This window comes from Equus caballus, chromosome 27, assembly GCF_041296265.1.
Source record: "Equus caballus isolate H_3958 breed thoroughbred chromosome 27, TB-T2T, whole genome shotgun sequence".
Lineage (NCBI taxonomy): Eukaryota > Metazoa > Chordata > Mammalia > Perissodactyla > Equidae > Equus > Equus caballus.
In genome coordinates this window covers 25003664-25018743 of record NC_091710.1, presented here as the reverse complement: position 1 = coordinate 25018743, position 15080 = coordinate 25003664, and the positions used below count along the sequence as shown (strand labels likewise).

Below are 15080 nucleotides of genomic sequence, written 5' to 3'. Positions count from 1 at the left end.
AAGTCCAAATGGCAAGAGAATACAGGATGGAGCTGAGTCCTGTGGAGCGCTCTGGAGACCTGGGCAAACTGAGGGAGAGAAGTCACAGTGACTTACTGCCCCAAGAGTATCAGCCATCATCACCTCCGAGGTAGATCCTGGAAGCCCCAGAACTCTGGCCTGGGGCCTGCACACCTGGTCACCCCTCTGAGAGCTAAGCCACGCGGCGGGCAGGGAGCGATGTTAGTGGGCAGCAGTTTCTGAAGCAGAGTGGGGGCAGATCACGGAAGGGGAGGAGGCTCACCTCCCCTTGAAACTGGCAGAGAGGTTTGGAGAGGTGGGTCCAGGGAGAGGGTGAGGGCGGGCTTTGCTACCAACCTGAGACATTGACGGAGAAGTAGGTGGTGTCGCTGCCTGAGGGGCTGCTGGTCACGCAAGCGTAGAGGCCGGAGTCAGCGGGCACGGAATCCCGCACCTCCACCTCCTCCCCCGTGATGCGGGTACGGTTGCTTTCCACCAGCTGTACCCCGTCCCGCAGCCAGTTGATGCTCTGGACATCGTCCCGCAGCCGACAGCGAAGCTGCAGCAGGTCACCAGGGTGGACCAGGAAGGACTCCACTTCCACAGGGGCTCCCCAGGGCTGGGCTGCAGCCACCCACAGGGCCGGGAAGAGGAACCAAGGAATGGGAGAGGAAGAGTGGGAGAGGGAAGAAGGAGAGAGACAAAGGGAATTACGCTAGCCGCACTGAGCTGCAACATCCCAGGGCCTACAGAGCTGGGGAGGTGGGAATTGGAATATGGGTCAGTCGGGAAACGGCTGGCTACCTGGGCACCCCCATCTCTTCTTCTCTACCCCACTCCTCCAAAGGTCAAAGGAAGAAAGAGGCAAAGTTAGGAAGCAGCTGTAGCAGCATTAAGCGGTTCACATTGCATTTCCCTCCATCCTGGGGGGGAAAGGACGCCCCTCCCCAGGACTTCTGTGTGTCCAGAGTGCCCCTCCCCACATACTCAGTTCTTTGCCAAGAATGGCCACTTCCCAGAGAAACACCCCATTTCCTTTGGCCTACGTCAGCCTTGCCCCTTTCCCCAATAACAGTTAAACAAACTCCACCCCTCAAAAATCCAGCAGCCCCAGGCCAAGTTGAGAGAAGGCAATTTGTCAACCAGGGCTCTCAGTTCAAGTGATTCAGCAGGGAGGGGTGGCCCCCCAGTGAGTCAGATGCATAAGATGCATATGTGGGAGAGACAGCCCAAGGAGAGGTCAGCTCAGGGGAACCTCCAGCTAACAGGTGTCAGGCCAGAGGCTTCGGAGCTTTTGACTATATTAGGAACGGCGGCCTGCAGCTGCCACAAAACCCACACTTGCTCTGGCAGCATAAGCCGCTGCACACAAAGCTCCTTTCTCCTCGTCCCACTGCAGGGCTCCCCTCTCAAGCCCCCCACGTTCCTCTCCCCTCTCCTCTAGCAATGCACTATCACACACATCCACTCCCCCTCACCTCTCTTTCTCCAGACCCCGGGTGGTTCACCAGCTTACAAAATCTGATCTCGCACGTCCATCCCTCTCACCACCAGGAACTCTGTACTCACTCTAGTAAGAAGGCCTGGAGCTGCCACACCACCATCTCGGGCTGTTACCCATCTCCTGAGCATGCCCCTCTTCACTAATGAGGAGGAAATTTCTATTTCCCCCTAGGATGTTCAAACATGCTCCCAGCATCTTCTGCCAACTGTCCATCCCTTACCAGAAGAATGCACTTGTTGCAGCTCCCATCCACCACCTGACTTAGGTCTCCACTGCCTTGGGGGCTTTTTTTCTTTCTCACCAGCGGTTCACCACCAGAGGCTCACACAGGTTTCCCTGCAGGTCCCTGACGCACCAGGCTCTGAAACACACATGCTCACCCCCTCACCCCACCATTGCTCTGCAGGGCTCTCTCCACTCACCCTGCAGTTCTCAGCCTGGCTGCTAATTCTGCCTCAAAGCCTTTTCTCACTCCCAGTTTGGGTCAGGTGCCCTCCTACCACTCTTGTCACACTGCAAGAAAGTCCCCTTTCTTGACTGAGTTGTGAGGGTGGGGACGTGTCATATTTATCTTTAAACCCCCCAGCACCTAGAAGGACGCCTGGTACACAAGAGTTGCTCAATAAATGCTTGCTGAATAACGCAATAATGACATATGCAGAGTCACACTTCTCTCTTCATTGTCTCCCTTTCTAAACTCCCTTTTGTCCCTCAGCTTCCTCATTTTAAGGAACTCTTTCCGAAGTGCCAAACAAGTTTCTGCCAGAAACCTTACAAAAGAAGAAATGGGTGTCCTGGGCATCAGATGGCAGCAGGGACTAACAGTAATTTTCCTCAGAGGGGCCTCAGATGAGGCTCAAGGGCCACGGTCCTGACCCACTTCAATCCAAGGGCTCTGTCTCAGATATTGCGTAAATATTGAGTCACCAGAAGGGGGGTGCTGCTGTCAAAGGGTCTGGAAACCACTAGGCTGGCACTCATTTATTTTTGTGAATCAGGTCAAGAGGAACACCACAAAGGTGAGCAGACCACACAACTCATTAAAAATAAGCTTTTGTGGGTCTTAAAAAAAGTTATTCTTTCCATTTTTAATAGTTTGTGGTTTTGCCAAAAGAAGGTAGGAGAAAAGCAGTTCAGACTTGACGCTTAAGGAAAACAGCAGACACTCCTATTGATCAAATCTCATTTCCCTCCAATGACCTCACTGATTAAATATTTTGCAGCTCATGATCTGTACCAGCCACTGGTCAAACAGTAAACTCAGGACGCTCAAATTCTTAGCCTCTGGCATCACAGCCTATGTTGACAGATCCCCGAGACAAAAAGGTGGCAAGGAGAACAGGGCATTTGCTGGGCATTTCCCCCAGAGAAAGCAGCAGAGGGGCCCTGGCTGTGCTGCAACCAGCTCAGGCTGAGTCTAACTTGGATCCATAACTTCCCACTCGTCCTAACCAGGATGCGCAAACAAAATTCTTCTATGTGATGGGGCTGGCGCCGTGGCCGAGTGGTTAAGTTCTCCTGCTCCGCTGCAGGCAGCCCAGTGTTTCGCTGGTTCGAATCCTGGGCGCGGACATGGCACTGCTCATCAAACCATGCTGAGGCGGCATCCCACGTGCCACAACTAGAAGAACCCACAACAAAGAATGTACAACTATTTACCAGGGGGCTTTGGGGGAGAAAAAGGAAAAAAATAAAATCTTAAAAAAAAATTTCTTCTATGTGATCTATATAAAAAGCCTCAAGAACCAGCTTTCTTTTCCCTGCCCTTGGAGTTGCAACTCACCCTGATGCTCCAGGCCTTGCTGCACTTTGTCCCATTATTCTCCTACTCAAGATCCTACACTGTGAAGAGGATAAAATCTAACCCCCTGCTTGGCAATCAAGGCTCCTCACAATCTGTTCCCACCCTCCATGTAACCTTCTTCTACCTTCCACTCCAAGTCTGGCTGTTCTCCACAACAATTGCATTCTCCCCCCACAACAAAACACACTTCTGCTCAAGACTGTCAGCCATCTCTCTGGAGTCGTCCTACCCTGCATGTCTCAAAGTGCACCATCAAGACGTCCAGGAAGCCTTCTCTCGGCACTAGTGTCTTTACTCTAATTTTATGCAAAACAGCTACTGACTGAACCACACAAATTCACCCTCACATACCATCTTGTATTGTTTCTTTCTTTAACCTCTTTATTCAGATACAATTCACATGCCATAAAATTCACCCATGTACAATATATAATTCAGTGTTTTTTAGTATATTCAGAGTTATGCAACCATGACCACAATCTAACTTTAGAACATTTTTATCACCCCCAAAAGAAACCACATACACATTAGCCATCATCCGCCACCCTCTTTCCCTCCCCTCAGTCCAGGCAACCACTGATTTGCTTTCTGTCTCTATAGATTTGCCTATACTGGATATTTCATATCAATGGAATCATATACTGTATGGTCTTTTGTGACCGGCTTCTTTCATTTAGCATAATGTTTTCAAGGTTCTTCCATGCTGTCACATGTCTCATTACTTCACTCCTTTTAATGGCTGAATAGTATTCCATTGTATGGATATACCAGATTTATTTATCCATTCATTGGTTGATGGACATGTGGGTGTACTGTTTCCTGTCAAAAGCGTCCCTGTCTTGCCTCGCCTAAGGAATAGCAAGCAACTCAGAGCAGAATTGCCTACAATTTTCCCACAGTGCTAACGATGTCAGAAACACTGAAAATATTCAATAGGTCTTGAACTGAATTTAGCATCTAGCAAAGGCTAATCTTCAGAGGAACCAAAAATCACCCTATGGCTCCTGGCTTATAGTGAATTTTTTCGTGGCTAACAGGGCTCTTGGATATGTGTTGAAGGCTCCATTTACGAAGCAGGGATAATGCCACTTTCTTCCAGGAGGTGATGGAGAGGTAACCAACCACTTGCTGGTTTACTAGGTCCTGCCTGTCTGCATCACTACCCTGAATAGAGGTCCTGGCCTTGGGGAGTCCGATGTAAGCTGGCTGATGCGAGGATATCGCTGCTCACTGGTAGCCTGCAACAATCAAGCCACTACTCTTCATTCTCTTTTTTTCTTTTTTATATTTTTAATTTTTTTGCTGGGAAAGATTCACCCTGAGCTAACATCTGTTGCCAATATTTCTCTCTCTCTTTTTTTTCTCCCCAAAGCCCCAGTACGTAGTTGTATATTCTAGTCATAAGTCCTTCTAGTCCTTCTATGTGAGCCACCACCAGAGCATGGCTACTGAAGAGTGGTGTGGTTCTGAGCCTGGGCTGCAGACGTGGACCACATCAAACTTTATGCACTAGGCCATCAGGGCTGGCTCTACTCTTCAATCTCTTTTGGACTTTTCAGTGTCCCCCATTTATGTCCTCATTAGAAATGCCCTTATAGCTGTGGTTTCACCTCCTCTGAGCTGGCCTTTCTCTGATCAAAACCAACAGGCCAGACCACACTAGTTGTTAGGTGTCAGTTAGCAAGAAAAGGAGCTAACTGACACCTTTATTGAGCTGGCAATGAAAGAGGAAGAAAAGAAAGCCAGTTTATTGCTCAGCCACTTGAAACCAATGTTCTGTCTCTTGGAGAACCTGATTAATTGGAATGGAGATGCTACGAGGGAAGCGGCAAACCAAAATATTTACTTTATGTATCTTGTATCCTGAGAGATGAGGTAGAAATGGAGACTAAGGACATCTGGTATCTGGATTCTGTGGTGACCTAGCCTGAGGCTGAAAATGTTCGGCATGAGTCAAATTACAGCATTCACTCTCACAGGCCCTAGGTGCAATGTATTCAGAGTGCATTGTGGAAAAATGGCGCGTTGTGCTCTGATGCCCACAGCACAGAGTCACTACTACCATCCGCAAGAGCGGGAAGGTTAGAGTTAGGGCTTGACTTGAACGTCCACAGAGGACTAAGGCTGCCAACACCTTGGCCAACTCTCCAGAAAACAGGAGCACAAAGGCTCCTGCTTAGCTGCCTGAATCTGAGACTGAGGTCTCTGGTCCTGAGGCAGGTTCCCAGCATGGTGCACACGGCAGGTGGACCACGGAAGGCTGTGCAGGCTGGATCTGGTACCCAATTTGGTGGGAGAGAAAGGGATTCATACACCAATCAACAATCCCATCCTGCTTCTCTGACAGAGCCTCTTTAATCCCCCAGGGGAAACTAGGAGCAGATCGGGGACCCACACTTTTTAGTAATCCACAAGGAAGCAGCTAGAAAGACAGAGAGGTGAGGGGCACTGTTTCCCATGGTGCTCTCAGGTCTAGGAACATGACCAATGTTAATGGAGTCTTACTGAGTCCCTCTCCCTTCCTACTTGTCTCTAAAATACCAGGGTGTTGTAATTCCCAAAAAGCCAACAGAAGGTATGGCAGGACTGGCCAGAAACCTGCCACTGTCATGTAGCAGGCAGTTCGGTCCTGGGTACATCACATCAGATCCAAGTTCTTGATTATAAATCTCTGAGTCTTCCGCCAGCCCTGGGCATTGTATAGGGCAGGGGACTGGAGCCCTGAGGAGGCCTAAACCATATGAACCTTGTCATTCTTATAAGGAGATGAGACCCCGAGTTCCCAAAATCCAAGGAGAAGACAGGGAGCTTTCTTCAAAACAGCTATCATTAGGTGCCTCCGTGAACTCTTGTTACTGCGCGAGGAGAAGAAATGGACTAAACAGAGGAGCAGAAAACCTATGCCTTGCCCTAACCAGGGTGATGAGATTTACATAACACCTTAACGTGTACAAAACACTATGACATGAGGCAACTGAAGAATATGAGAATCCAACACAGGCTCTGCCGTTACAGAACTTAAAAGTACCGGTGGTCGGAGCAGGTAGCAGGATTCACGGCAGAGTCTGGACACAATGGTAGAAAAAGGGGGGGAAGCAAATAAGGATTTAGGTTGCGACTGAAAACTTTGGAGGGAGCAGAAAAGGATGAGGTACTTATAGCAGGGTCGTGCCTTGGGATGAAGGGGAGTGGGAGATGAGGTCAGTCTGTATGGCCTGCTTGGAACAGAAGGTTCATGGTAGAAAATAGCAAAAAAATAATGATTTCAACTTGAAAGGCGTGGACTAGAACAGAACCACTAACAGAGTCCCAGGGAACACATTTCTCTGCAGAGATGATGAATGCTGGCCTTTCATGCCCCATGGACAAATATACCTGAAAATGTATTTTGAAATACCACTTACCAGCCCCGGTCCCATAAGAGCCAATTTGGTCTGGAAGTTATCCATCCCCAAACCCCACAACTTAACATGAACCTGGTGCAGAATAACAACATATTTGCATAGCACTTTGCAAATTACCATGTGCCTTCCCATATATTATCTTGGGATCCTTAAACAACTCTGAAAACGGTAATACTAATATTGGCCAATATTTACAGCATGCTTACTAATATCCCATACATTGTGAAAGCTTTTAACACAGACTATCATTTAGTCCTCACAGCAATGCTATGAGGTTGACACTATTATTATCTCCACCCTAACGGACTCAGAAGCTTACCGTATGTTGAGCACAACTGGTTCACAACAACCCTGTGAAGCAGGCACTATGACACTGAGGCACAAAGAGGTTTGTATTTGTCTAAGACAGCCCACCTAGTTAGTGAGTAGCTGAGCTGGGACTCAAACCCAGGTGGCCTGGCTCTCCGGAATCCACACACATCCAGAGCCAGGTCTACCGCTTTGAAACACAGCCTGTACCCTCGCTGTCTTCACAATCTTTGACTCCCAAAAAGTGACTGAAACCCTCTCTGTCCAGCCCCTTGATCCCATCCAATGGCACCCATGTCTCCCACCTCATCGCGTGAGATTCTGAAATTGGTTGTTTTGGCCTTACCCTCCCTTTCTCTTTCCCCCAGCCCCACAGCCTGATAATTTAGTGCTTTTAATTTGTAAGTGCACTTTCCCATGCATGCTCATCTACCGTTGAAAGTCAAGCAGGTATGACGGTGCACATCTGGCAGGTGGGGGGGGGGGGGCGCTGTGATAGCAGCAGGCACAGGACTCATAACAACACCCCATTTTGGTATAGGACTTGGAACTCTACAAGGCATGTTCATTCATGTTCATGTTATTTATGTTCATTCTCATCTAAATACGAGAAAATGAAAGTTGATGGACTTCTCCCAGTCACAAAACGGGTCAGCATTGGCTCTGGATGCTGGGTCTGCTGGGCCCCTCCAGAGCATCTCACTTCTCACCCAGCACAGGGGACGATGAGAAGTGACCCACTCAAGGTAAGAGGTACATACAGCTCTGCCCTGGCCACAGGTAGACAGCACAGCCCCTCCCTCTCTCCGTGTCCCTGGCTCAATCCTGGATCAGTCACCTGACACCTTCTCCTGTCCCAAGCCCCTCACTCTTGATTACAGCTTACAGCTGAGTTGATGACCTCTGATGACCCCTGCCTGACTCCACTGAGAAGATTAAAAACATTGGGCAAAGGGGCTCAAAAACCTTTCCCCTCAGCCAGCTCTCCTGACGGCACATCCTCAGACCGTCTGAGCTCTCAAGCCCTGCCGGCTCTGCACAGGCACTCTGCATCTACCCCATGCCCTCACACTCCTGAGGGCCTCTATTTATTTCCTACTCCTCCAGAACCTGGAGACTCTGCACTACCTCCCTTCCCCCACCTCAGCGGTCCAGTCTCCCAGCTCCGCCTCTTCAGCTGAGCCAATACCCTGCCTGCCCCTTTTATTTTGCTTTCTCCTACAATGCCCTTCTCCTCCCATCTCCCCATCACTTCCCTAGACATTAAAACTCATTCTCCAACTACCTTCTTCATCCCATTCTTAGTGTGACTTACAAACGTTCATGGCTTTATCCTGCACTTATTCATGCTGCTTGGCTGTGGCTTGGTCCGTAAGTATATGTCCTGTCTGCCCTCTCAGGTCAGGAGCGGTGTCATCTACATTCTACACTCCAAAGGGCGCAGGACTGGAATAACTGGCCCCCGACACAATCCAGGCAGATGTCTCAGGGTCGCGATTTCTGTCATCCCTACGAAATGTTTTTGATTTTGGATTTCTGGGTTAAGAAAATTAGGGGAGAGTGGCCACCCTCTTCAGTAACGGAGGGGAACTGGTGGTCCAGGAATGTTTACAGTCTTGGTACAAACTCCCCAGAGATAAATGAGGGAGCAATTGTGGGTGGGGGAGGAACTCGGGGTGGCATTAAAAACAACTTAAAAGGAACACAGAACAGCACAGCAGGGCTCCAGGAGCCCTCTGCAGAGGTTTTTTCTTAAGTTATTTTGGCTTTGAAATGGAACTGAAAACTTAGTTTGGCAAGGCCAGGCCAGGCCAGAGGGGGATCTCACCAAAATCCTGGGGAACAACTATTACCAAGCAAGGATTGGGGCCCAGAGAGGAAGCCCTAATGATACGTGATTCTCTGAACCCACGATGTACCAAGATACGGGGCAAGCTGCGGAAATGGGGAGCACAGGCATGTGCCATGTGTGGTAGGGGAGACAGGAGCCCCAAGTCAATTAGTGGGGTCTGACACCCAGATACGGCGGCAGTCACCAGTCCCCGGACCCAGGGGATTTGGAGGGTAGAGTTTTTTTAAATAGAAAAAGGGAAAGAAGTAAGAAGGACCATTTTGCATGCAAATGGACAACTGCCAGAAGAGCCCATTAAAATGTAAAAACCCCACATTCAGCCTGACAAAACAGTGCAAACTGCTGTGTTTGCCAGAGGGGCAGCAATACAGCTCCCGACAAAGGGGCTGAGGAACAATGGCGGGCTGAATGGCCTCTGTCAGCAGGTCCCCTTGCGCGTTGCCATGGGGACCCCACCGGGGCTCACTAAAGGTATTTCCTGAGGAGAAAGGCAGTGCACACTGCCCAGGCAGCCCGGCTAATCCTGACAGGAAGCCATCGCCATTCACCAGCCCAGGGGCTCGGGCCCGAGTTTTGTTTTGTTTTTATTAAAAAAAGATTTCGGTCTTTTGTGTGTCTCACCTCGTCACTGTAATTTAGTGCAGAGCCGCCTGCGCTGGCCCAAGCCACAGCCAGGGCCCTGTGCCTGGCCCAAGACCCCCCAAAAGGAGCTCGTGAGGAGCAGGGCAGGAGGAGGCCCAGGCACGCAGCACCCCTCTCAGGAGAGCCAGGCTGAGAGCGCACGCGGGCCGAGTTTGGTGTAAACCTTCAAACAGATGTTGCGAGGGCAGCACAGCGTCACACTGGAGCCTGGGGTTCAAGCCCCTGTGCCTGCTTCTACTGGCTGCTCCTCCATACCTGTACTTTTTCCCACCCGGGGATGGTGGCCCTGATCAGCACCAGGTCCCCCACCTCCCCATTGCCTCCCACCACGGGGAGAGCCTGCTCAGGCCTGGAGAAGGGCTGTAATTAAGTGATTAACAAAGGAATGCGCCCAGGAGTTGTCTTAAAAGAAATTTCCCTTCTCTCTCCCCAGCAAAAGCTCTCACCCCAACTGTTTACTGACACCCTATGGACAGAGGCAAAAGAAACCTCTTCCTACACCCGTTTCCCGAAACTGTTCCCAGACACCCTGCTTCTCTCCGCCTACCTGCCCAGGAAGGCAGAGGTGCTCAGGGGAGAGGAAAGGTCACGGAAGACGAGCAGGAAGCGCCGAGCCCCTCGCCCAGGAAGATACCCAAGATGGATGCACTGCTGCCGCGGGCAAGGGTGGTCTGAGCTCCCAGTTCCTAGAAGTTCGTGCCACCGTTCCACATTTGGCACCAGGGGAATCCGGCCTTGGCAGATTCAGGGAAGAAAGCCAAGAACACAGCTGGCAGTGAAGACAGAAACTCCTGTGTGACAAGTGCCCCCCTAGGACACAGTTTAGGGTAAATTAACATTTCCTGAGCAAACATGTATGTGGAAGGAGACGGCCCCAGTAAAGACGGAAAAGGGAAGGAGGCTCTCCCTACCCACTCATTACGATTTGAACCCAGGTCTCTGTGTTTGCAAAGCCGTGCTCTTGCATCTAGGCCTCCACCCAAAACAGGTTTTGAACCTGAGATTTTTGACAGAATCATAAGGAGGAAAGCTGATGGTTTCAGAGGTATAAGACTGCCCAGCAACTCCCCTGGACACACGGGAGGCTTCTGAAGCCACGGTGGCGGGTCCTATTTTGCAGAAAGGACCTAGAGAGCCTCTGTTCAAAGAGGAAAACCTTCCCCAAAGAACCCAGTAAGGACCACTATGTGGGCTGTAAGCTGAGCGGGTCTAGACACTCAGCTGACGGTCTTCTCCTGCCTTTACTAAAAAGCGCTTCCTAAACTCAAGGCAAAAGTACAAGTGACCACCAACCGTTCGAACACAGAGGGATGACACCTTCCTCTAAGTTGTAAGGGAAAAGCTGGGCAACTAGCTGAAGCGGTGTATGTGTGTGCACGCACGCGTGCGTGTGTGTGTGTGTGTGCGCGTGTAGGGGTCCCGCTGCTAGAAGGGGAGCTCAGACCCTCCCACCACTGGCCCGGAGCCCAGGCCTCCCAGCCATGTGTCTGCAGCTGCGACCTGTCATGCACTTCCTGGTCTGGGTTCTGTAATGGAAAGATCATTAAGAGTGGGGGAGGGAGGAGAGGGAGATGAATCAACAGCGAGGAGGTGCCCCCGCAGCTCCCACTCCGCTGCGCTCTGACCTTAAAGTCCGGTCAGGTTCCTTAAAGGAAAGAATGCACTGCCCTCCCCCCACCCCACCCCCACTAGGGCCTCTGGGCGCCCCCTCCCCCATGCTCAGCAGAGCTGTTGGGGAAGGAAACACCAGCAGCTGGGCAGGAAAAAGTTGCCGCTCCCCTAAACTTGCTGATGAATTAGCAGAGGGCTCAGCTGTTTTGGAATTTGCCTTTGGGCCCCCCAAACCTCAAAGGGTGCTTAAGAGCACAACTCACCAGAGCTCTCAGCACCCCAACATGCCTGCCATCTCCCCTACCTGTCCAGTCCCATTGATGCAATGGTGGGTCTGGGTCACAGAGCCCTGGGCAAGGAGTGTCCCTGCCCACTGCAGTGGGGAAAGGAATGGGCTCCTCATAAAGTTAATTTTTTTTCAATGTTAAAGAAATGCCCCTTATTTTTACATTATGAGAATAAAATCAATAAGCATCCTTTTAAAATGAAATGATGTAGCAGCCGCCCCCGGCCCTGTGGCCAAGTAGTTAAGTTGGTGCGCTCTGCTTCAGCGGCCCAGGGTTTCACTGGTTCGAATCCTGGGCATGGACATGGCACCACTCATCAGGCCATGCTGAGGCGGCGTCCCACATGCCACAACTAGAAGGACTCACAACTAAAAAATATGCAACTACGTACTGGGGATTTGGGGAGAAAAAAAGCAGGAAGAAAAAAGATTGGCAACAGTTAGTTCAGGTGCCAATCTTAAAAAAAAAAAAAAAGAAATGGTGTAGAAAATTGGTTGCCAGGGGCTCGGGGAGGGGAGAATGGGGAGTTAGCGTTTAAAGGGTACTGAGTTTCAGTCGGGGAAGGTGAAGAAAAGCTCTGGAGATGGATGGTGGTGATGGCTGCACAAGTGTGAATATACTTAATGCCATCGAACTGTACACTTAAAAATGGCCAATTTTATGTTATGTATATTTACCCCAATAAAAAAAATGGTAATGGTAGTAGACAGCGTTGGTTTTTAAAAAATGTTCTTACATGGCAAAACAAGTTGTCAACCTCATGTAGGTTCCGAAGAATTGGAGGGAAATTTGGCCCATGAAATCTAAAAATCTGGGACCACTGGTCTGTGCCACAGATTTACAGGATAGCAAGGACCCAGAGGATCCATTGACGCACCACGTAGTCATTCTTCAATCTCTCCTTCATGCGTTCCATGAAAGTTGAGCATTTAGTACTCTCTTTGTTTTAAGAAATCAAAATAACATGGTTTAGGGATTTTTCTACCTGCGATGGCCTAGCTCTCAGGTAGAGAGCAGGTGGAAGAAGCAGGATCAAAGGCTTGGGGTAAGGAAAGGGCAATATCAACACTGGGGCCTCCTCTGTTCAGAGGACCTAGGGGATCTTGAACAATTAGAATCCTAAGGGAAAGACGCCTACTCTGGGCAATGTCAACATTCCAGATAGCCTAAAGGATGACAGCCTAGTTTGAAATCCTTGTAAAAATCACTTGGTCCTAAGCTCTTCTTGAGCCACAGGTGGTTGTAACTGGCCGGGTGCAGCAAAAAGAGCATCTGAGTGGAAATCACTCAGAAGACAGGCCCTACCCCGAACTGCGTGACCCTGGACAAGTCACCTCCCCTCTTGGGCTTCAGTTTCCTCAACTGTGAAATGGTAAGGCTGATTCGCTTGATAAGCTCTAGGCCCGCTTCAGCTCTAACCAATATTCTAAGTTTCAATTGGGCTTACAAGTTGAGCATCACTCACTCCCCTCGCCTTCTGCCCCCAAGAGCACAGGGCTCCCTCTGGTTTGAGAGAAGACAGCAGCCCTCAAGTTAATTTTCCTTAAGAAGAGGGGATTCTGTTGTCTACACACAGCTCTGGCCACCGGCACCTTCAATAAATGCTTCTCTTCATCCCTTTTCTCTGGCTCGCGATGTTCTGGTCAGAAGCCTTAGAATGTGGAGCAGCTGAGAGGCTGTGCCCAGCAGAAAGCTGGGAGCCCAGGTATTCTAGAAGGATTTCAATGTCTTTTTTTGATGCTCATGATATATTCTCCCATAAGAACTAGCTAGGCAAATCAATTTTAAAAAAACAGACTGGGAGTCTGAGGGTAGTGGAGAAGCGGAACATTATAAAATAAATACCACTTCCAAATGTACCCTTTGGGCATTAATAAAGTCTTGATTGCACAAATAACATTGATAAAAGTTTTGAATGCCAAAGGGAGAACTTCGTTCAGTAGTTAGTTAAGGAACCTGACTCTTCCAAGGCTCAAAAGCTAGCTAATTCCTAAAACCTAAGGAAAATAAACCTTAATTCCAAAGGTAAACTCTGAAGTTTGACAATAAAGGAGCAGAGATTTCTGAATGCAAAAGGACTCTTCTAACTGGCTGGAGAGCTGATCAGCATTCCAAAGGCGGGAGTAATTGACTTAAAGCCCCAAGCTTCAGCGACGCCTGAGGGTGAGCAGGCTCTAGGAAGAGGGTCTCCATCTTTCCAAGAAAGCCTCTAGACCCACTTCCCACTCCCTGTCGTTCCTCCCCTCCCCCAACACCCCCAGGCAAACTGACTCAGCGCTCTTCCACCTTTCCCAGCTCCCTCCCTGCTTAATTTGTCTTTCTCTTCCTAGACTCTGATATTCCACCTTCCTCACCTCTCACCCCTCCCAGTACAGTGGGGAGAGCTGTAGGCCTTGATTTCAGATAGACCTGAGTGTGAACTCCAGCTCTACCATTTATTAGCTGTTTAACCTTGACGGGTTCTTGTTTGACCTCCCTGAGTCAGTGTCCTAAACTGCTAAATGGAAATAACACCTAAACTTTTTTGGGCGAGAATTTATTGCTATCAGAGATTCTCAAAGTGCAGTGCCAGACCGGCAGCTTCAGCATCCTCTGGGAACTTGTTAGGATCCCCAAGGGCAGACCTCGCTTCAGAACGAAGAGCTCTGTGAGTGGAGAGCGGCACTGGGTTTTAACAGGCCTGCCAAGTGATGTCTGTGCCCCGAAAACCAGAGAACCACTGCATTTGATGATACAACAGCTCAATACAAGGTAACAATAACAATTTCTCACCTATTTCCCTTACCTTCCTTTGAAAAGGATTTTATTCCTATCTTCTTTTTAAAACTAGAAAATTTCAGTATCTTTTTGAAAAAGAAAATGTATTGTTACCTGAGTGTTCACGCATGCATTCATTTATTCAAAAAGTGTCAACTGAGCACCTAATATGTATCAGACATTGTTCTAAGGTGCTGGAGTGAACAAAAGACAAAAGCTCTGCCTTCATGATGTATGTGGATATGTATACATGTGCACGCACACACATATCACAGCCCACAGATGATGGTCAATTTGTCTCTTCACTTCAGAGAAGAGGCCCTCTCCTGTGGTTTCAGATGTCCTCATAACCTGGGTTTTATGTCCTCATTTGATGTTGTCTTAGGATGACACTTAAATGAGTCTCATATTGTGTAGTCAACGTAAAACCTGTGGATACCGGGGGTCCTACTGTGGTCATTGCACTACGCCATTTATATAAGGGACTTAAGCATCCTGCAGGCAGTGGGGGAGGGAGGGGTCGGCCCTGGAATCAACCCCCATGGAGATGAGGGATGACTGTATTTGCATATGTCTAGTGAGAGTAATCTGGCCCTAACCCATGGTGAAGCTAGGGGTAGGGATGGCATGTATCCTGGGCCTCCCATTCAAGAGGGGCCTCCAAGAGTTTTGGTGTTTTTTCCCCCAAAAGTCTACACAGGTAGTTACTGACAGACTGGAAGAAAATATTTACCACACAACTTTCAGTAGATCTGTGTTCTATTTCTGGGGCACACTTCAGACAGTACACCACAAATTAATATATATTTTTAAAATCCTGTAATTATTCTGTGACTAGCCCAACTACATTGTAATATATATTTTTGTTTAAAACATTAGTTTGTTAAATGTAAACACTAAGAAAAACAAA

At 49.0% G+C, this 15080-nt stretch overlaps 1 protein-coding gene across 16 annotated transcripts in view; it reads right to left on the bottom strand.

The window, feature by feature from the left end:
* The window catches only part of FGFR1 (fibroblast growth factor receptor 1), a 47563-nt gene that overhangs the window by 15725 nt on the left and 16758 nt on the right, over positions 1–15080 (bottom strand). For 8 of the 16 annotated variants that reach the window (XM_023630555.2, XM_023630557.2, XM_023630556.2 and 5 more), the window contains exon 3: positions 358–624. The exons of the other annotated variants lie outside the window; for them this stretch is intronic. In XM_023630555.2, the coding sequence (XP_023486323.1) occupies positions 358–624 (267 nt within the window). The remainder of the gene's footprint in view (positions 1–357; positions 625–15080) is intronic. 16 annotated transcript variants of the gene reach the window in all.